General features: G+C 37.1%; 2 protein-coding genes across 2 annotated transcripts; both read left to right on the forward strand.

Moving 5' to 3' along the window:
- The first annotated feature begins 5,522 nt into the window (after positions 1-5,522).
- LOC122085753 lies at positions 5,523-11,235 on the forward strand. The gene is made up of 2 exons (XM_042654319.1): positions 5,523-5,836; positions 9,495-11,235. The coding sequence occupies exons 1-2, from the start codon at positions 5,744-5,746 to the stop codon at positions 10,785-10,787; spliced, it is 1,386 nt and encodes a 461-aa protein (XP_042510253.1). The 5' UTR covers positions 5,523-5,743; the 3' UTR covers positions 10,788-11,235.
- A 5,724-nt stretch (positions 11,236-16,959) lies between these two features.
- On the forward strand, positions 16,960-19,089 carry LOC122085718 (BTB/POZ domain-containing protein At5g41330). The gene has a single exon (XM_042654238.1). The coding sequence runs from the start codon at positions 17,304-17,306 to the stop codon at positions 18,720-18,722; it is 1,419 nt and encodes a 472-aa protein (XP_042510172.1). The 5' UTR covers positions 16,960-17,303; the 3' UTR covers positions 18,723-19,089.
- Positions 19,090-23,767: the final 4,678 nt, after the last annotated feature.

Raw genomic sequence — 23,767 nt, forward strand, 5'->3', positions numbered from 1 at the left:
TAGAATTTTTTCTCTAAATATATATGTATATATATAGGATTTTATATCAGAAAAAAAGAGTTTTTTTGCCGTCACTATGCTTTATGAAATATAACGTCTCACTATTTGTCATTTGGTACTACATGGATTAGTCCATAGGATAGAAGATCACACATGTGACTATGTGAGACCCAAGAATATTGCAAGTATTAAACCTGTTGGGAGATTGGGGAGGTGTTCCCACCAATAATACAACAAGTACTAGGGGGTTTGAGAGATCAGTGAGGGTGTACAAATTTTAGTCTCACATCGCCTAGAGAGAGATTACTGGGTTTGTTAATAACATTTAGCCTCCTTAACATGGCACAACGTGTTTTAAAGCCTTGAAGCTTATGGGCCGAAGAGGACAATATTGTCCAAGGTTAATGGAGCCCTTGCTTACAACTAGCACAAGCCATGCTTCTAGATAGATTTATATTTTTCATTATATTCATCTATGTTTGAAGGTATTTTGATAATTTTATTATAACTTTGGACTAAAATTTAGCCATTGAGATGTAGACGACAAATTCATACAAAATATTTGAATCGGATTGAAATCAACTGAAATTGATATCGAAAAACTTATATTTAACCTTATAGATTTGAAACCTAGCCCTAAAATCGGTCGATTCTAATCTTAATTGGTTGATTCAATCAATCTGATTCCAATTCATGAAACAATGAAAAAAAAATATGTACTCAATATATGAGGCTCTTGTATATATAAACTACAAAAGATGAAAACTACACAACCTTACTCCAAGAATGTTGAGAGATTATTTTGATCAATTCGATTTCAATTCATGAAACAATGGTTGTCACCAATATTATGAAATATGACACACCGAGACCCCATATGAACGGATTCACTGCACATCGCCCCACTTGAGTGCGTGAGAGCCCCCAAAAACTAATTTAACTATTTTCCTTTGCTTTGCTTTGCTTTGTCACTATTAATATGTTATCATTATCATATCATACGACAAAGCATAGGAAGAATTAATAATAATAAACATGATCATTAGAGAGAGATAAATATAATTAATGAATTATTTTCTTCTAATCCCATTAATTTAATTTAAAAGAAAATCCCTTTAATTAATAGTAAAAAAGATGATACTCTTAATGAGCTTTTCGTATTATATAAATAAGGCTAATTCTGAACACAACTATGTGATGTTGATAGACCACTACGAAAGTATATGAACTTATAATGGTAGGCTCTCTAACATATGACTCTTTCCCCAAATCAAGGTAGGAACAACCATGAACCCACTTACCCACCGCCCTTTGATATGGACATCCTCAGTAGAGCTCTATATATAGGCCCTAGCTGCCTTGTAGTTTCTAGTTTATATAGTTTTACTCGCAAGCCCACTACAGCTAATAGAAGGGCCCACAACCATCCCTAGATTTTGTTAATTACTCTTAAAACCCGGATTTGTGTCTCAGATAACCCATCCCCATCCCCATCCCCATCCCCATCCATATCCATGGAGGATGATTACCTGAATCCTCAAACACTGCTAGAACCAGGGATATATGTATTTAATAAGTGGGAAATGTAACCACAGAGGTAATGAGAGCTTAATGACTAATTTATTTTCTGACTTTCAGTGTAGACTTCCTTCTTCTCCAAGCCACACTAGAAACTTTGAAAATTCCCCCCCTCTCTCTCTCTCTCTCTCTCTCTCTCTCTCTCTCTCTCTCTCTCTCTCTCTCTCTCTCTCTCTCTCTCTCTCTCTCTCTCTCTCTCCAAATGGTAGAACATTATTATTAAAGGAGAAAATTAAAATGTAGAAGCCATGGCTTAGAAGTAGAGTTTTTTTTTTTTAATAGGTAGGGAGGGAAATAGGTAATAGCCAAGAGGTTCGAACTCAAAACCTTATAGTGAGCATGAGTTTTTTATACACCACAGTTCATCAACTACGCTAGGCAATTGTTGTTAGAAGTAGAATTCCTTGGGCTGTTTGTAATGAGGCTTAATTTTTGTGAAAAGTTGATATGAAGATCCTTTGCTTATACATCAAGTTTCTATCCAAATAAAGTTTGTAAGTGATAAAATAAAGCTTTAAAAATCGAAGGACTACGAGAAGGTGCATGTGCACAAATGGTTAAAGACACAAGGATGCATTGACATATATGGTGGGTATGTAATTCTATGTGAGTACATGCGATTGGCATAAGTAGTACATATTTATATATGTTGATGATTTTAAATGTAAAGATAGAGGTTTCACATGAAGGCAAATGCCAAAGTAAGAAATGGGATGAATGAGAGGGATTTGTTCAATATGGGAGTCCACATTTGTCTGAGGAGAGTACCAATGTGAACCCCACAACTCATTATTAGAGAGTGTATGAGAAGAATATCCCCTTCAAGACATTGTAGGAATCTTTTTCCTTAAATGCAAATATATTTTAAACTGGGTAATAATATAAACACCTTCCATTACTCATCGTTCATCACCCAATCCATCCATCCACACCATGGACTTAGGTATCAGTCCCCATATTGTGCTTGTTCAATACCAATTTGGATTGGTCGTATCAGACTCTTCTGCCCCCCTTCATAATACTGATTCCTTTTTTTCTAGGACCATTATCCCCTCTTATGTTATGAATATTATAGTTAGTCAAAACGCACTTTAAACATACCATACCAAATAAAGCATTTTCCCGTTGTCATTTTAATTAACTATGATTCTAATGCCACCAATATGGCATTGGTTGATACCGATCATTAATATCTAAAACCATTTTCCACACTTTAAAGTTTGAAGGTAGAATCACCCAGTCATTAGTCACATCAAACAAATAAACTCAAAATAATAAAAACAACTGCCTAACACAGTTAGTACAAATGTGGTGTGCAAATCGTGAGGTCTCGAGTTTGAGTCTCTTGATTGTTATTTCCCTTTCAACGACAATAATAATATTCAAAACCCTATCCTACCTTAATGGGGTCGACCACATGAAGATTCAAAATAAGGACAAACGTTAGGATCCATGCTAAAAAATTGACAAGTTATGACTAATTATAATAAGTGTCAGACTATTACCATTTCTTTTCTATTTTTAAATAATAATAATAATAATAATAATAATAATAATAATAATAATAATAATAATAATAATAATGTAAATCATTAGATATGCCCATAAACGATAGATAGATGGGTCTTGATGACTACTCATTAAAAACCTAATCTTTAGTTTTTTTCGTAGAACATTAAAAACCTAATCATGGCTAAAAGTAGATGCCTCTAGATAATCCATCCGTGCAATTCTTAGTTATCTTATTTATTTCGGAACAACCACCTCCCAATAACATGACACACACGTGTAGTGCTTCAGTGGCTCCTGTCTGGTAGGACCTACCATGGCCCCCCAATGTGTTAATCCACACCATCTATTGTACATGTTTACTTCTCTTTCTCTCTCACTAAAAATTTGTAACTTCACGCAACGTGCAACCATGAGACTAGACATATAGCTTTTTTTTTGCCACGTGTGGGACTGGGTATGAGGACCCAGCAAGTTAGCCTTAAAAGTTAAAACTTTTCTTATAATCTAATGAAAGACTTGTACAAAAAGCTGAATAAAGGTCGTGCTTTAATAAAACCCTAATGAAAGATATGTGTAAAGGTTAAAAAGATGAAAAGTTATTCCCAAAACCTAAAACAAAGCATAGTGAAAAGTTAAGTTGTTCTTTCCTACTTGATAGATGATACCCCTTTTGGTTCCTTCCATAGAGAGAGAAAGAGAGAGATAGGGTTTAGTATTTTGCATCGGATGCAGTATCGGTTTTGATTGATATCGATTAAAATCAACTCGTATCGTCCTCGATTGGATAGAGATGGGGAAAAATGTACCTTTGGGTATTGGGTCCTGTTTATGATTCTAAAAATTTGTATATAATTGGTCAAGATCTGCCGATATTGATGCGAATCATCCAACCCGATACCAAATTTTAGAACCTAAAAGAGAGAGAGAGATGGGGTTTACATCGTTGTCAAAAAGACTCCAAAAGAGTCAGAAAAGGCCGATGAACGGATGAACTAACCCATCCGTGCAAAGTTAGTTAAAAAAAAATAGAGACAGAATTTTAGATGGAAAGTGGGCCCCATCTCCCCCCATCTTGCGCACTACTGGGCGCGCCATCGACAACCGGACCACCCACACGTGCACTCCTTTTCTTTTATTTTTTTCTCTCTCTAAAACAAACCCAACACCTAAAAACTCATGACACTTTTAAACATATTTTTATCACTAATCTAATCTTAATTAAAAATATAAGATTTTTTTGTCTCCAGTTTTTGTTCCTAAATTACCCTTCAAGGTGATATAAATTTACCACACCAGTTTTAGAGCTCTCCCATTAAAAAAATATTTTTTTAGAGACATTAAAGTCAAGTGGCTCACTTAATAGTGGTTTTGGGTCCACAACCCCTATGCTTCCAAAGCACAAATAGAAACTTGTAGTTGTAGACATATTTGTGGATAAGCACATCCTCACAACTGTAACAATTAGAATGATTTTTCCACTATAAAGAAACAAACAGAAAAACAAAAAAATCAAATCATGTGTTGTGTCGTGTGCATCCATCCCCCTTTGCCTCATCAAAAGGGAAAGAATCTAAGGTGCATCATTAATAATTTTAGGATTTAGTTTTCTTTGATCCATGATGAAAAGAAAATCTCTTTACTCGTGGATTTTAATGTTCGAATAAAACTCTTGAAACAATATAAATAACATTTTAGACTTGGAGAGTAAAGAAAAGATCATAATAGTGGATAAAAAAATTTCATTGAGAGAATCTCTTCATTCGTCGTGATTTGACGTAGTAATTAGAATATTAAAAAAAAGCTTAATTGTTGATTCACGTCCTTTATTGTTAAGTGTTTGAAATATACATTTTTTAACAAAAAAGATGAATATATCTTGCGAATTAAGAGGTTCCCTTATCACCATGGGTGAAGAAAACTCAGACTTTACATATAGGGTAAGAGATCGTTTTATTGTTGCTTGGTTGTGTGACTCCTAGGTTGATATGTAGAGACATCTATGAATAAAATATTTAAGAGTATTTCATTACGCTAATTTCACGCAAAAGCACAACCCTAGGACCAAACGACTGGACAACTTTATTTTTTCTCTTTTATATATTATGGAAGTGGACACATGTACTTACCTTAATACCTAAATCAAGATTTTTTTTTTTTTTTTTGGGGTAAAACCAAATCAAGAAATTAATTAAGAGCAGTGTTGAGGGGTACATAAGTAAATTAACTCATAATGCGCGGTCGAAGGTTATTAATAACAAATGTTTAATCAAGGTACCTCTGCTAAAATCTAGAAAAGATCATGTCTTTAAACAGTGGGATTAAGTTAATAATAATTATTAAGAAATCAAAGTTTACATCTTTGCGTGTTTGACCTCAAGGCGATCATTACAAAATAACACAGAGAGAGAGAGAGAGAGAGAGAGAGAGAGAGAGAGAGAGACGGTGTTTAGATTTTTCGGACCTTTTATATGTCACCATTTTTCTACTTTCTTCTCCTCTGGTCTTCTTGCCTCTCTCTCTCTCTCTCTCTCTCTCTCTCGTTCTGACTTGCGTTTCTCACACTTCTCCGGCGAAGTTTTGACGGAGACGGTATTGGAGATTGAAGAAAGAGATAATTTTGGAAATTAGGTCTATTCGATCAAAAAAAGGAGCGATGAGAGGTGTAAATAACAGTGTTGAGACTTTAAATGCTGCCGCCAATGCGATCGCCGCCGCTGAGAGTCGAGTTCAGCAGACCACGGTTCAGGTAAATCGCTTATTTCATCCATTTGGTGTTATTTTTTTGTTTTTCAACTTAATTCCTGTTGGTTCTGTGTTGGTGTTTTTGTATATTTTTAGTTGGGTATGTATTAAATCTTAATATGTTCCGAAATTTTAAGATCTGTCGAATTACTCAGCTTATGCTCGTTATTGGAATGATTTCTTCGTCTCTTTCTTGCTCTGCTTTTGCTTTGTGATCTGATAATTGACTACAGATAGCTTGAGGTCTCGGTTTGGATTAATATGTTTCGTCTTTGAAGGTTGTGTCGATAATTTTCCTCTGTTCTGTGTTATGTTTTGACGAGGTTTGACTTATATTTCGACGGATGATATGGCTTTGGGCTGCGGTGGATTTGGAATTTCAGCAGTTTTCCTTTTCCCTACTCTGTTTCCTGGGTAGTAGACGTAGTTTAGAAGTAGTTCCTTTGCTTTAGTATATGAAACCATTCTGGAATCACAGAAGGAATCTTGGTCCAAGAACTGGTTTTGTTGGATCTCTTGCTTCGCAAAATACCTGTCCGGTGATTTTTTCTAACCTTCCCCCCCCCCCCCCCTTTTCATCAAGGTGGGTTTTCGTATTCTTGTGGAATGTTCCATGCTTAGCGGCCGCTGTAGTTTGTTTTGCCAAGATGATGGAAAAAGTTCTCTTTGTTTGAAAGGGATTCGATGGGGGTTTGTCAAATTTATTTATTTATTTATTTTGGGGGGGGGGGGTGTGGTGGGAGGGGTGTAAGGTTTGTCAAATTTAGATTGGTAAAGGATTATCTGGAGATTCTATGGTTGTGATTCATTTTAGAGTGAAACAATCAATCTCAAATTGTGCCCATCACCAAATTGAGCATGGCTATGAGAGAAAAGCAGAACCTTGCACGCATGATAATTCAGTTGATACTACTTCCTATGGGTGTCTTAGTGTGTTTTTAACTTGGGAAATAACAATTTTGGGCAATAACCATTGGATTCCAATGGTTTAGATAACATTTTCATGCATGACTGTTAGTCTCTTTAGTATATAGCAGCTTCTCTCAGCCTGAAGTATCCATCTTTTATCCATAACAAGGTGCGTTGTCATTTGCATTTCTAGCAAAACCTTGATCATTGAATTGATGTCTAGGCCTAAAACCTTCCCCCCACCCCCCAAAAAACAAATGTAATGACAAGCTCACATCTTTGTTTGTGTAATTGAAGAAGCCATAATTTGGGTGCATAGAGCAAATAATATATCTTCCAAGCATAGTTCAGATTGTGAAATTTGAAATAGAAAGAGACATACTATGTCAAGGTGCGCAGTTTCCAATGGAATTTGCAATACTGATGGCTCTTTTGTTTACTGTGAAAATTCTAATTCTGTTCATGCCTATTCTTTGTCCATATAAGCTTACTAAAGGGCTAAATATTTTTTGTAAGGGGGCATAGATATAAAGGGCTAAATATTTTGGATGCTCGACTGTTATTTAGGGTTCAAGCCTCACTTCACGTTCTAGATTATATAAATATAAACTTATCTTTGGACCTGTATCTGTATATACATCAGTCTCTTACTGATTGAATATTTTGTGTGTGCAATAGAGTTTTTTCTTCTCTTGTAGAACTTTACGCAGAAGATTTCTAGAACTTTTGAGAGTCTGTCTTATAAATTGTAAAACTCGCACTATTTCTCAAAAACTGATAATGTTTTTAAGGGAACACATGTTCTGCATGTTTTCAGATATTATCGTCGATCAAATTTAATCATGGTAAGTTTTATATGTGTTGGATTTTCTTTAGTTCTGAATACAACTCTTACACATGCATTTCTTTGTTAGTTTTTAGTTTCACTCCACATTGTTTCCAAGCGAACACTTAAGAGGGCCGCAACTTAGAAAATGAATGGGAAAACCAAGGTGTTGGAGAGCTGGAATTTGGCTGGCAATTCGTAGTCCTTTCTATGGTCTTTGAAAATGCCAACTTTATTTCCTTTCATAATTCCTGACCAGTATCAATGATTTAGGATCCAACATGGTTGCAGATCATGGATGGTTAGGTGGGCATTGACACTATTTATGGACACACTACCCCCCCCCCTTTTAACTTACAGATAATATTCTGGCATTAGTTATTGTGGTGGCCTACTATAATCCCCAATTTCAAGCTTTGGTACAGTTAAGGTGACAGTTTTACCTTCTTAAATATATATATATATATGTGTGTGTGTGTGTGTGTGTGTGTGTGTGTGTGTGCCTTCAACTTGATGGGGATGACTTTGGGAATAGACTTGAACAAGTTTCTCCTTCAATTTTTATCTAGTGTCTGTACTCTGGAGAGTTATTACTGTGAAAATTACAGTTATCCACCAAGATAAGGTAGGAATCATCTCTGAAAGCATATGGATATGCATTTTAAGAGTTATGGCTGCCTCAACCAAAGGAAAGCCAAAAAAAAATTAACCACAGGGCTCTGATGTGAAAATATGGATTATTGGAGTAGATACCTTTCAAAAGTGCCCATAAACCTTCTTATCTTTTTTCCCTCATCAGGCATTTGGCAGCACCCCATGCCTCTTTTTTTTATTTTTATTATTTTTTTTTGGGGGGGGTGGAGGAGGGAATAATGCAACTTGGGATTGGGGGAAAGCATTCATATTCTTCCCCTGAACTAAGTGTTGACAGAGCATGAATTAGAGACACATAGTGTTTAAATAGGACGTACTTGATCTAAACTTGACAGTTTTCATGAATAAAAAAATATTCACCATCTGGATCTATTCAGCAGAAAAACATGACATTAGAATGTTTCTATGCTGTATTTCCAGTCTAAAATTGCTGATGTGACTGCCTGTTGTTGTGATTATGATTAGGATTAGGCAAGGGATAAATTTATGTGTTCCCAAGGAGTTGTTCAGTTGGATTTGATTTTTTCTTTGTTTTTTATTTTATTTTTTATTTTATTTCAATGGCTACTGTTTATTTTTTTGGGATGAAAATGACACTTTAGGAGTTTCTCATTGTCTGCTATTGTGGCTTGTAAGCATTCTCACTGGTGAAGAGGGGCATTTTATGTTTATTCTCCCGATCTACCCACATGGTTTCAACAATATCATATTGGAATTTATGAGGTAGTGTTAGCATTTTGTACCATTTGATGTTGGAGGAAAGAGTATGGGGTGTTGCTCAGAATTTGGCTATGCACTTCTGGAAGACCATCAATTCATTTGTGTTACATTTTGAATGATTTTTAAATATTATGGTTGTGAGAATGTCTTATGTTTGCATGCCATTATGTGTTCATCCAATCAATTTGTTTGGCCATTCTTGAACTGGAGGGACATATGTGATAATTTGAGTATTTTTACAGGTGAATAGAAACATCATGAATTTTTCCCTTTCAACCCTTTCTATTGGTTTGTTTGGTTGCTGGCGTATTTATTTTCTTTCTTTTATAAATCTTTTACCTTCGTCTCTTGTGCTTATGCACAGCATGATGAATTTTCCTTTCCCAGTTTAATTTTTTTGAATGGTTTCCTGAAGATAAAATATTCTTGTATTCAACTGCCTTGTGAATTGCTTAATTTTATGTTAACTACAGAAGAAACCACATATTGCTTCCTGCAACGAATTTTTCCTTTCTTAAGAGTAAAAACCTCATGTATGTTATTGCATATGCAGAAGAGAAGGTGGAGTAGCTGCTGGAGTCTATACTGGTGTTTCGGATCACATAAACATGGCAAGCGAATTAGCCATGCAGTCCTCATTCCTGAACGAACATTTCCAGGAACTGTTGCTCCTGCCACTGAGAATCCAGTGCACCAGCCTACCATAATGTTACCTTTTGTTGCTCCTCCATCGTCTCCTGCTTCTTTTTTTCAATCAGAACCTCCTTCTGCTACCCAGTCACCATCTGGTTTACTCTCTCTCAACACCTTTTCTTACTCTCCAAGTGGGCCCGCCTCTATTTTTGCGATTGGGCCTTATGCACACGAGACTCAGTTAGTATCGCCCCCTGTCTTCTCAACCTTCACAACTGAACCATCTACTGCTCCCCTTACTCCTCCTCCTGAAACTGTTCAGATGACAACACCTTCGTCACCTGAGGTGCCGTTTGCTCAGCTGCTAACCTCATCATTAGACCCCAATCACAGAACAGGTGAGACATGTCAGAAATTCCCTAGTTTCAACTATGAATTCCAATCATATCACCTGTACCCTGGAAGCCCAGTTGGGCACCTCATATCGCCTAGCTCAGCAATCTCAGGTTCTGGAACCTCATCTCCATACCCTGATTGCGATTTCTTTGCTGGAGGACATCCTTTTCTTCATTTTGGAGCAGGGGAGGCCCCCAAGATCTTGAACATCGGAGGGCTTTCTAACCGTTACTGGGGGCCAGGACGAGGCTCTGGCTCTTTAACGCCAGATGTTGCTGGGCCAACTTCTCGAGACAGTTTTATTCTTGACAGTCGGATGTCAGAGGTTGTATCTCTTGCAAACTCAGAAAATGGATCCCAAAATGGTGATGTTGTGATTGGTCAGAGAGTTTCATTTGAGTTAACCGCCGAAGATGTTGAGGTTGCAATGGTTCCAAGCTGTGTGGAGATGGCCCCTGGAACATTGGTTGAATCTGCAACAGAAGCTCTACCAGATGCAGCAGCAGCAACGTCCACATCTCAAAAAGGTGGCGTTTCAAGTGAAACAGGGGATGCTTTTGAGTGCCGTGCTGGGGAAACATCAAATGACATGCCTGAGAGAGCTTCAGGGGATGAAGAAGAGGAGCAACAGGAGAAGGAGAAGCATGTTGCACAAGTTTCTCTGAAGGAATTCAAGTTTGACAACGCAGATGGAGGGGTGTCTGACAAGCCCACCATTAGATCAGATTGGTGGGTCAATGAGAAGGTTGTTGGCAAGGAGTCTGGCCCCTGTACTAAGTGGGCTTTCTTCCGTATGATGCAGCCAGGAGTCAGTTAATCTACATAAACATGTCAGATCATCAATTCCAGCATTTGTCGATCAGAGGAGTTTGCCAGCACGTCAGAAGGGGATATGAAGCTGGGTCAGCAGCTCCAATGGAAGTCAAAGTCAGAGATAATATACAGTGAACAATAGCAATTGTGAGATCCTCTCACCAGAGGGAGTTGGGGGAGAAGGGGGAGGGGAGAAACTTTCTACTGTAACTGCTTATATGTTCCACATAGCCCAAGTCTCTGAAACTGGAGGGTTGTTTTTGCACATCCCCACCAGAAAGATTATACAAAACGGAATGATCTATGAATTCTAAGGATATGTCATATGTAGCATGAGATAATGTATAAATTTTCTTTTCCTGAATTTGAAGCCTGAAACTGAAAACTAACATCTTTGTTTATCGTTCATATATGTACTCTGTACAGGGGACTGAAACATTTTTCCTCTTTTATGTCAAGCCTTTAAACCTGTATTTGTGTGAAAGACAAGATCCTATCTTTCTCAAGCTATGGAATTCAGAACTTCATCTAATGCCAGCAGCTGAAGCTCTCTGCTCCAGGTTTTAGTGTTTTATTGTTGGTCTTTAGATTCAAAACTGACTTTCCGTTGGCCTCAATGCAGGAGCTTAGCAGCGGGACACCCATTTTCGTCTGCGGTGATGGCTGAGATCAATTGGGCGTAGGTTGGGGTTGGCCTGCTCGAGTCTCCGGTGGTTAAAAAAGGCCTTTCAGGGAACTGGTGGCCAGTACAACGAAGGCTGTGGCGTTTATATCATAAATCATCAAATTAGAAGTTTCTGTCGGGAAGCAAAGAGACCTTCCCGGATGAGTGAATCAAAGATATAACAGCTTACAGAAGACAAAAGCAGCCACAAACTAAACCAATAGCGAATTCCATCCGAAGGAAAAATCCACATGACAATTCAGAGAGGAATCCACTAAAATTAAATGAAAATTTTGATGTTCTTTTTTCCCCCATCAAGTTTTAGATATTTACAACCAGAATGATAGAAGAACAATAACGCTTGAAGAAATACAAAGTTACTTTCATAAACATCAACAAGATGACACTATTTCCCCTCTGAAAGCCTCAAATATATCTCTCAAATAGCTTGGAAAACCAGCCTAAAACACAAACACCAATTTCAGTTACCAATTTAATCAAGAGCATGAGAAATGGCAGAAAAATAGCTCAGGAATGGTCAAATGTGAGATAGAATCTCCTGTAGAAATTTTGCACTTTTTCTACTCAAAATGAGTTTCAAAATTCTTATTTTTTTCTTCTCCAATAAATTTCTTACTCTTCTCAAAACCTATTTTTCTTCTTTAGGAAGTGTTGCTAGGATTTTAATGTGGGCTTAACTGATATCAATTGATCCATTGGGTCCAAGCAATTATAGACCCACTCTGATTAGGAAACTCTTAGTCCGATCCTTTGTGGGAGTGAGATAAGGGTTTAAGGATTCTATTATAAATGGAAACTAATCGTCTTACAACCGTCACTTAAATACCTTCATGGTTTTGAAAACGCAAAAGCTGCAGAAGATCTTAGCGGATGGAACTCCATTGAGTAGTTTTCTATTGTCATATTCATGGGACCAATCTTCAAGCACGTGCAGAAGATTTTAGCGGATGGAACTCCATTGAGTAGTTTTCTATTGTCATATTCATGGGACCAATCTTCAAGCACGTGCAACACCAATCTTCAAACAAGTGTTTCTTTGCTTTCTACACAACCCACCACTAAAGAAAAATGGACTTGCCAATACATGACACTTGACTCCTGTGGGTTGAGTCCCAAATGGACCCAGTCCCAACATTTCATGGTTGTATCCACTTTTTTTTTGCTGATGACGGGTATCCAAGCCTTTGGCCTGACTAATCCCGCGAAGCCATATTGACCCCATAATTGCATGGATCAGGCCATACCAAGGTTGAATAAGAACCATTCAACTTTCACTGAAAGTAGTAAAGAGCACTAAACACCCCTTGTGAATGGTCCAAGATGTGCCTAGTGGGAGTCGAACTTAAGACGTCCAATTTTACGACTTGTACCAAGTTCGTTGCTCACCAACTGTGCTACCCCCTTGAGTTCAAGATTGTATCCACATAAATCGTTTGATTTTGGGAAGTTTGTCTTGTGGTCAACAGGTTAATCGGGTTTACAAAACTTCATTTCAGTGCATAGGCTCATCTATCTCGGCCAAGGGTGGCAATGGGTCATGACTTGGCAGACAATATTAAATCAACCCACAATTAGTGACACAATAACTTAGCATGAACAAAACACAACATAGCAATATATAGTAATTTCCAATTTAAGCAGAAGCTAGAAAATCACTACACGAAAGATGAGCATAATCCTTAAACAATGTGACGAAAGAATGAACAAATTAAAACTTTTTTTTTTTTAAGAGAGATCAAAACTGATTCAGGAATAGCTTCTATACATGATAAGTAGTGAAAAAATCAATTGATGTGGCATGGGCATGTGAAACGATGGTATTTTGAATGCTCCAATATGAAAAAATAATATAGTTATGCCTTTTGTAACCCGAATTTTCCTCCCTCCTCGTTCTCTGTCATTCAACTGTCTTAAATCTTTTCTCTGTTTTCAGAACTTATAGAATTTTCAAGAATCATCAAGATCATTACCTTCTTAAACCTTTTTATTATTAGTTTGATATTATTCAAATCGATAAAATAGATTATGGCCCTAAAAGGTTTTGTTTTAAACATGAACCTCTAATAAAGCTGAGACTAATGTGAATCATGACCCTTGTTTATAGACGGCCTTGTAAGGCGGCAAAGAGTGAATAACTAGAACTTTCCCTCCTTAAGGAGTGTCTACTCCTTTGGGTTGCTTACTATTAATTTTAGCTGAAGAGTCGTAGTATAGTATTTAATTAGAATTAAATAGACCATACGTCACAAACATTAGAGGTGTGCAATGACCACCAACCCAAGAGGATGTACAATGATCACCGTATACCTCCTAGAAAGATGCATTCGGTGTCGCTCTCCGATAAAAAATACTTACTTAAATTTAATACCAATTTTATTAGTTGGTATTGGGTAGAGTACTAACCAGTCCACGTGACAGAGAAGATATCTTCTTACCAGTCAAAGGTCTAAGTTGGTGGCCTTAGCAACCAGGAAGCTTACCACAAGGCATTTCTTTTTTATGTAGTTTTTTTTCTCTCCAGTAGCCATGCAGTTCTGACCTTTTATTACTTAATCTAGGAGCACTGGAAGTCAGGAATGAATTGGAGAGGTTGTTTGGTTTGACTGTGATTAGGGTTGGGCATGTGACGTATGCATTCTCTTTTTTTCTTTTTCTTTTTTAATTGGACAATATCTATCACATGTATGCGATCAGACCTTTAATCATTGGATGATTTGAAAGAGGGCATATATTATCACGCCACTGCCCTTATTTTTATCCAATGATTGAGAGGCACAATTATATATATATATATATATATATATATATATATACGGCTATGCATAAAAATTCGGTTCAGTCGTTTATGGATTAGTTAGGGTATTGCATGTTTAATCTCTATTGATATTTCTATAAATATCTTTTGTTGTCTAGGGTATTCGTATCAGTGTATTTAGTTTAGTCTATCTGTTATGTGTCTTGAATTTTTTTTCCCTTTATTTAATGAATTTTATGATATTTAAGGTTTTGTTTTAGATTTATGCAAATAAATAAGAATATCGAATACGAACATTAGGATAGCCTAGTGTGATAGCTCTGGCTTAAAGAGCTGGCACAGTTTTAAGACTTTTATTAAATCAGATGGTGTGTGTGTAGGTGATTGTGTATAAGTTTTAAGACTTTTATTAAATCAATTGTCAATGAGTTGAGTGGCTCAATCTATTAAGATGAGCTTATCATATGGTATCGGTAAGATAAAATCTTTATATTATTTTAATTGATAACATTCAATAAGCTCTTTTCCCCTTGATTTTTGGAGGATTGTAACTTATAAGATTTTCCACCAATAATGATCTAGAGAGAGAATTTCTTCATTCACCATAATGTAGTCATATGATTGGAATCTTGGAGGAGGTGAACTATTAGTGAAATACGCGAGTTTCATTATTAATTCTCCTATTTAATCGAAAGGTCAATTATTGTAGCACCAGATGTAGTCTTAGTCGGAGGTGAACAAAAACTCAATCCTAGTAAGATTTTTTCACTTTAAAAAATATAAATATCAGTAAACATGAATATATATATATATATATATATATCTCAACTCCACGGGTGAAGGGAAACTTAGTCTTGTGAGATTTTTTTTTTTAATAAATATTAATTTTAGTAAACCTAGAAAAAATAATGATACTCCATAAGCTCTTCTGTGATTAGATATATGGGGTGCTAGTGTCATGCTTCTATTAAGTTATTCATGTTTTAAGATTTGGTAGTCAATTTGGTCTTTCATCTTGGATCTTAGCCGTGAGTCTCATAATGTTCCTGTAGGCTACGCCTTGTTGGTTAGAGATCTGTTCTACCCAAAAGAAAATAGTTGGTTAGGACTTAGGAATAAGAGAAAGAGTCAAATTTTAGAAAGAGAAGAAAATACAGCAAATCCCACAATAAACTTCTTTTAGGGTGGAAGCACACAATAAAATTCAAACTTTAACTTCAAGGACAATAGATATCTTTTTGTAACGCCACCCGTTTGCATGGTAATTGCATTAGTAAATAGAGATCGTGTAGATATCTTCAACGTCTAAGGTGGGTGGCATAGTCTTTTTGCATTTGCTTATGTCTAAGCGTAAATACACGTAACTAGGTAAATGTGTCAATTGATTTGGTTACAGTTGTACAATTATTCATTTTGAATTTGATTTGGTTCAAAATATAATATGCAAAAATCAAAATCGAACCAAGAACAAGAATACATTTAGAAACTAAAATCAAATTGACTTGATCTGATTTGGTTTTAGTTTTTATTCGAATTCATATTAACTTTATATCATATATTAGGTGTTTAGGTCAACTTTTTATATCTTTACCATCACCATCACCACCAAGGGTGTTGATCGATTCGGTTTTGGTGTATATGATATGGTTCGGTTCACATCTATTTGGCTAAAACTAAAACCGTACCATTTCCTAAATGGTTGCACTTTATGAAACCACAGCGGTTTAGTAAACAGTTTTGATGCCACGGTTTTTAAACGGTGTTGATTTCACAATTTTGATCGTGGTTTATTCTATACGATTTCTAAACGGTTAGCAATCGATTTGTTAGTTTATTTGCATCCTTACTAAAATTTGCTTTTGTTGATAAAAGCTTCAATCTTGTAACAAATAAAATGAGGCAACGAACAAGCAAGAATTTAATTACATAACTACATAATAGGAATAAATTATTGAATAGACTGTTGAACAACCTCTATGGTCCTTAATTTTTTCATAAATTAAAACATTATGTTTTGTTAAAACAACCAAATATTTAATCTTCATGCGGGTTAATCGGATACGGTTCAATTTTCACGTGTCAATTCGGTTTAAAACCAATGGATTAAATGGTCAAAATTGACTCAACCCATTTAACTAATTGGTCTTAAACTTGAAATCAGAACCGAACCACCTACCAAATAGCAGTTTCGGTGAAAACAACTTAGTTCGATTCAATAAACAGTTTCGGTTTCAAATTTACGAACTAAACTTGACTGCTGCCTAGGCTGGTACTAGCCAAGGGAATGGAATCTCAGGGGTAGGAGAAAAATTAACTCTGAATAGGTATTTTCAAACTTACCCCTAAAATTCCATTCCCTTAGTTATTACCATGTGGTTGCAACCCGAGCAGCAGGAAAAAAATTCCCCATATTCACATCCTTGATCACCACCACCACTAACAACAGCAAACCCTTACTTATTAGGTTCATGATTAATCAAACTTTTTATCAAACATTAAAAATGAATAAATTTAGCATCCACATTGATTGAAATGATAAAAAAAAAATTGATTTTACTTGATTTGAAAATAAATAATTCGATTCAATTTAACATCGAATCTACAAAAGATTCCAATTTGTATACCAAAATCCAACCAATTTACTTATTCACACGCTTACAAGAGGGCAGCGTTTTGCCCTTTTCTAAATATAAATGTTCTAGATTGATGATCTGTAAAATTTTTATATGTTTCTCCTGGGCTTATATTGCTAACTTTCCAGAGATTAAAAATACCAGAAACCAATAGGTTTTGGTCAATGGTGGTGGCCTTCCCTTCTAGAACAAGAACAAACCAGATAGCTAGAAGGAGAACAGCCTTTCTCAATTTTCCACTCCCTCTTCCTTCCTTCAACAGCGGCTGCTGCTTTTTCCCTTCTAAATAAAGCCGCCGTTCACTCTTGATTGACTTTTCTTCCGTATCAATTTTGGGATTTCTTCTCAGTTTTCCTCCTTAATTTATTCTCTTGGGACTGTTTCCTTTGAGTTCCTGAGAGAAAATTTTCAAGAGGGTTTAGCAGGGACAGATCAGAATAATCAATAATGCCTCCTTTGGCAGGAGAACACCTTCATCTCTCTTTTGGGTTTGTTCCTAAGAAATCAGAGTCCAGTATTGTTACCCTTGACATCGGTGGACAGCTCTTTCAAACCACCAGACAAACCCTTGGCCAAGCTGGTTCTAAATCCCTCCTTTCCATGATTTCTGATCCTTCTGCCGTTCCATCAGGTGTTAAATTCATAGACAGAGATCCTGAGATCTTTTCCGTCTTCCTATCCCTTCTCAGAACAGGTAATCTTCCATCGAAGGCTAAGGATTTTGATCTTCAGGATTTGGTCTTCGAAGCCCAATTCTACGGTATCGAGAATCTCCTCATCTCGTCTCTCTCGAACCCATCTCAGTTTGAGGCATTCAATCTCGAAAAGTCGCTGATTTTGCCCCTTGGTGGTAGGGATCCTCCCTCTGCCATATCCACCACCACATATGGGTCGGTTCACGTCGCACATGGCAGCAAGATTACTTCTTTTGATTGGTCGTTGCGGCGAAAATCTACCATTCTTACCCGCTTCAATGCCGTCGATTCAATCCTCGCCCTATCGCCTTCGGTCGCAGCAGCCGGCGCCACCGACATCTCTGGCCTCCAGATTCTCGACCTTGACAAGGGTTTTGTGCGAGAAACCTTAAATTGGGAGAATCCAACCAAATCCAGCTCCACCGTCCAGGCGATTGGTTCTTCCCCCGAGTTCCTCTTCACCAGTTTTGAATCTGGGCGTCGGAATTCGAATTCAATTATGGTTTTTGATCTCCAGGGGAGCTTCCGTCCTGTTTCGGAGGTTGGCCACTCTGAGATTTATGGCGCCGAACTCGACTCCGGCATCCCGGCCACCAAACTGAAATGGGTTTCGGGTTACAATCTGCTCATGGCATCTGGGTCTCATTCTGGACCTTCGGGGGTGATTGGCAACATCAGGTTATGGGATATCCGGTCTGGTAACGTTGCTTGGGAAGTGAAGGAAAAAGAGGACTGCTTTTCTGATGTCACGGTCGCGGATAATCTCTCTGCAATTTTCAAGGTCGGAGTGAACTCGGGCGATGTGTTCTTCGCGGATATGAGGAAGCTTAATGTTGACAATCCATGGGTTTGTCTTGACCCTCATGGGGAAGGAAGAATGGGGACTAAAGGGAGGAAAGAAGGTGCCGGGTGTAAGATTGAAAGCCATGGAAATCAGGTGTTTTGCAGCAGAGGAGGAGATATGGAGTTGTGGTCTGAGGTTTTAATTGGAACAAGAAGCAGTGAAGATGGACCAGACGAAAGGGTGTTCAGGAGGAATTGGATGGGGAGGACCAAAGACATGGGCGGTTGCAGAATAACCAACTTGGCTTTTGGAGGTAACAAAATGATTGTTACAAGAAAGGATCAGCAATCTGTCGAGGTATGGCAGAGTAACCTAAGAGGGTTCTGAATTCTGATCTTGGGAGTATCAATCAAAGTAAAAACTGTTTATGTACATGCCATACTTATATGGTTTAGTTGATAGGAGTTCACAAGTTTCATCCCAAACAGGGAAGAAAGATCCATTATTTTTCTTTACAAATTTTGCTCATTTTTTTATTCTTTGTGATTTTGTGTGGATTGGTGATGATCAATGACAAGTGGGTAATTAGCCAGGAATTGATTTTTCTTTTTCTGGTTTTTGAAATGGTAATATGACGCTCCTCGCAGACCCTGCAGTGGCAGGAGCCTCGTGTACTAGGATGCTTTTTTGCCTTGTGCAGTGGGATGCTCTTTTTTGTGATGGTCATACTAGAATTGAAATGCGTTTTTTAACATATAATGCAGTGTGTACAGGAGTCGTCTTTCCTTCATTGGTATAATGGGTAGCAATATTTTCTACCAAAAAAAGAAGAAGAAAATAATGGGGAGCAAGTTTGGTTCCTGGGATTTCAATGTGATTACTCTGTTCTTCCTTGTTTTATGAGGTTGTAAATGGTCAATGAAAAGTTACAGGGATTGTTTATGTTCAGTTATTCTATTTTCCTTTTGAGTTTTAGTGATTTGTGTGGAGCTTATGAAATTATAGGAGAAGAGCATCCAAGAAAAGGACATGGGATGCATCAATGCAGTGGGTCTTCTGCATTTTGAAGAAAAAAATCCCAAATCCTGCTTTGCCTGGTCTACAAGTATTTTGAAGCTTCAAAACTGCATTTCACTTGTGGATGGGAACTGGGAAGGGAGACACCATTACACATTTAAACTACATGGTTTCTTAATCTAACTACTCCAATGGTGGCTTATGGAGGATTATCTCTTTAGGGGACTGATTTCAACTTGAAATGTACCATCATGATATGGAAACAAATTTTAATGGGGATCAGCAGGGCTTCATCTGGTTGGTGATTGAATTTTGTGGATATTTCTATGTTTCCATCTATCCATCTAGATTGTAGGCTTCTGTGTTCCTTTGCTGTATATCAATGGGATTGGCTCTAGAAACTAATAGAGATTGCAGCTTTCTTGAAAGCTCTAGAAATTGCATAACAAAGAAGGTTGGACAAATCATGGTTTGAAACTGATTCTTCAGCCTTGATTTCAATTGTAGAACCAAAAACTTTTTCTTAGAAATTTATTCAGTAGTGGAATCTTAGATAATATCTTCAATCTTATTCTGAAACGGGTCATCTTGCATAGCAAGCAAGCGATACTTGAGGAGCAGACTTTTATTGAGCATCATCTTCTTGGTCAATTGCAGCCGACTTAGAATAAGATGCTCATGTCTAGACTTTGATATAGATTTTGTTAGACTTCAGTAAGATTGTTAATGATGATGCCAAAGGCGGTTTTGGTAGTGCATTTTTACATACATCTGAGGTAGATTTCTTCTTTATTTTTTGGTAGATTTCTTCTTTAGTTCTTAATTGCTTACTTTAGCGGGCAGAAAACCATCAATCCATCTAGAAAGTTTCAACCTAGAAGTCTCTTCTAACGAGAGATTATCAAGTTTTGGAAATTGTACAAAAATATTGGCATCTTTCTTATCAAGTAGTTGAAATCCGAGGATAACTAATCAAGGGGTTGACTATTCATCTAATGGTTGGTTTCACCAGAGCAGCTCAAAATAATGGATCATGAAGGAACACATTTCCTTCAGGTGGGCCATGAACATGGATGGTTTCTAAGATGATATTAAAATCCTATGATGCAGGTGAAGAATGAAAGTAACCAAAGTTTTATGGTTTGGGCATGAGTTGCTGTCAGGGTTTGAAAAGTTGGACCGTTTATTCAGATCCTGATTCCGGCCTATCCTATATGGGAACTAGGGTTTAAGGAATTACACTGGTTGCTGCTCTTAACCTGGTAACTTAGCCAAAACCCAACCCAAGTTATCATAGGTTTTTTAACCAATTCCATAGGTGTGTGTGGAGCTGTTTATGCTTATTTAGAACAGGGTAAGCAGCAGATAAGGTTATTTAAAGAAGTGATTGCAGATGCAGCACGTCTGAGCTATCTAGGAGACTACTCTTATGAGCTGTAGCTATACAGCTTACAACTCACAAGCAAGTAATGGTGTTGCTTTCCATTGCTTGTTAGCAAGTTCATTCACTTTGTGGGGACCGGACTACTCTTAAGACAGAGCATGGTTTTTGCCTTAAATCCAGATTCCAGATTCCAGATTCCTTATCTTTTCATTTTTCTAATGGACTTGATGAGATTTGAGTGGTAAATGGTGTGTGGTTGGTGACCCACATCACAGTTTTGCAATGCTACCATGTCAGACCTCAAGGGGAAGTAAATCATTCACTCTTCATTTTAGGCAAGGCCTGCCTCCACATCACTAATGCAGAATCAAAATTGAAGTCTTACCCTGGATTATTGCATCATCTTCTCTGGAACATCTCAAGTCAATCTTTATATAACATTCAGAAAATATGTGATCCCTTTCGGTTCAAATACAGTCTTCCCCAATTAAGAGGAAGAAGCAAGTTACAAATTGCAGCATAAGTACTGTCTACAACAACTCTGCCTAACAACCTCACATCCAAGTTAAAGTAATACCAGTCAACCTTCTGGAGAGGGAGGGACTAAAGTGGCACAAAGAAAAAGCTATGATAGCTTTTGTGAATGTATGTTTAGGGTTTAGATCCAAAAAAATTGAATATAAGTGCCTCCTGATTATGTCAGCTTGGAGACTGTTAATCAACCCCAAAATCTCAGTGGGCTTTAATTCTAAGTTTCAGGCACTATTGTCATCTCTTTTCAACTCTTCAGGTCCTGCAGACTCTAATCATGTCTGGAGAGGAACTGCAGGAACTGGTATATGTTAAAAAATCTTGGATGACAAGAGCCCACATGTTTAGGACGATCCATGGGTCCCTTTCTTGGATGATTTCAAGATTCCTTAAGACATCCCTAGAAACTAATCAATAATATGGATTCCAAATCAGTTCTTTCCCTTTCATATAGCCAACAAAATTCTCAATATACCACTCTTGGCAACTGGTTTTGCCTTCCTTTGCTAGGTCTGTCAATTCACTGACAAATCCATATCCTCCTTCCTGAAAAGCAAAATGCTCATCCTACTATACCTGATTCGTCCTCATAAGGCCATACTTCTGTGTACAAACTTAAGTGGAAGCTACTTTGGAAGGCTCAAGCATTACCCACTTCAAAACATTTGTTTGGAAAGCATTACACAATGCTCTCCCTATTGGATTTCACCCAAAGTAAAGAAAAGACCCATATGACTATGGTGCAATATGAATGAGTCAGCAAATTCACATCTTCTTGGAGCATTCATTTGTTTCACACCTTCTGTTTGGAACCAACACACAGACTCTTAAATCTGTGTTGTAGTTCATGCTCTTTCGCAGACTGTTTTTCAAATTTAGCATTGAATTAGGATATTTAACATTTTTTTTTTTCAGAATTTGGTTCAGTTTTTTGGCTATACATTGATGAAATTTTATAATGCTTCTACATAGATTCTCAGAAACTATAATCACAACAAATCAAGGTGTTAGACCACACATGGATGAGATCAGTCATTGACCATGTGATAGTGATGGCTCTAAATGTTTAATATAATTGTGATGTTGCAGAGCTTGTGATACTGATCTGTTAACCTCTGTAGAAGTCCAATACAAGCTTGGCAACCTAATGAACATAAACTTCACAATGCCACTGACTATAAACATGCATATGAAGTTTTCTTTGATTGGCATTCTTGTGCATTAGAAGTGATAATTGACTTTTTTCCATTGTTCCCCTGTTCCACACTTTGATAAAGCGGATAAAACTTGATATGATGTGGTCTTTTTTCCTTAAACCCCATAAAATCTTCCTGAGGTACTGCAGCTTTCATGTACTTTTTGAACAAGAAAATAGAATATTTTCCCTCTTCAGGATGAGGTAAAGATTTCCATTTGGTTAGGATTTTTCATGTCATATTTCATGAAAGCTATCCATACTAACCCCACAACCGCATGGACAGGGTCATACCGAGGTTAAATGAGAACCATTCAATTTTCACTGAAAACAGTGAAGAGCACTAAACACCCCGTGTAAATGACACTAAAAAGATCAGAGGAGTCAAACTCATAACCATACTTTTCTGAGACAAAGACCCCTTGCTAACTCAACTACCACCTTGGAGTTATCGTAATCCTGGGTTCATTATAACTGGAGCAAATTGGATCAGGTGATTCATTCCACCTTTCAAGTTTCACAGTTTTAATGTTTTTTCCTATTTTGGATTTAAGGTAAGGACTACTGATCTGACTGACATGTATTTAATCTTGAATTGTACAATAGAATTAAATTTGTAAAAGAAGTGAAATGAGCTATTTCAGGGGGATTGAATATCAGAACCTTTATCCACCTAAAAAGTTTCTTGATTGTTACTTGCCTTCATATTTGGTGAACGACCGTAGTGGCCAAATAAATGTTTTTAAGATCCAAAATCTATGTATCCATGTGGTGTAAAGATAATCTTTTCATCCGTCCCATTTGACATCTGATTGAACTAAAGAAATTATTTCAGATCTTTAATATTAGGGTGGGAGTTAATGATGAACCCAAAGCTAATCATAACTTCACATTATCATTGGTGAAGAGAGAATATCTTTACCCTAGGAGTGTAATGGTTTTTTTTTTTTCCAATCTTCACCAATGTCATTGCTGAGACTGATACAAAACCGATACAAATCAGGATGTATTAATCCAAATGCAATACCTAAAAACAATACTAATACCAATACCTAAAATTAGGGGTGTCAACAAGCGGGTTGGGCTAGGATTTAAAATCCTAGCCCAACCCTAAGGTCTCTTAACTCAACCCTAGCCCAGTCCAGCCCTAGGTCAAGTTGAGACATCTCAGCCCAAGCCCAAACCAACCCAGTCCTAATGGACCTTGATTGGGCTGGGCTTGGCCTAACAGGATCAGGTCAACCTAGTACTATTGGTTTCTCTCTCTCTCTCTCTCTCTCTCTCTCTCTCTCTCTCTCTCTCTTA

The sequence above is a fragment of the Macadamia integrifolia genome, chromosome 8 (genome assembly GCF_013358625.1).
Source record: "Macadamia integrifolia cultivar HAES 741 chromosome 8, SCU_Mint_v3, whole genome shotgun sequence".
Lineage (NCBI taxonomy): Eukaryota > Viridiplantae > Streptophyta > Magnoliopsida > Proteales > Proteaceae > Macadamia > Macadamia integrifolia.

What these genes read in the sequence shown, in the direction of transcription:
- LOC122085753 (XM_042654319.1), top strand. Translation starts at nt 5,744, where the DNA reads ATGAGAGGTGTAAATAACAGTGTTGAGACTTTAAATGCTGCCGCCAAT. An exon ending in TTCAGCAGACCACGGTTCAG is followed by an intron (nt 5,837 to 9,494) that starts GTAAATCGCTTA and finishes TTGCATATGCAG; the next exon opens with AAGAGAAGGTGGAGTAGCTG.
- LOC122085718 (XM_042654238.1), top strand. Translation starts at nt 17,304, where the DNA reads ATGCCTCCTTTGGCAGGAGAACACCTTCATCTCTCTTTTGGGTTTGTT.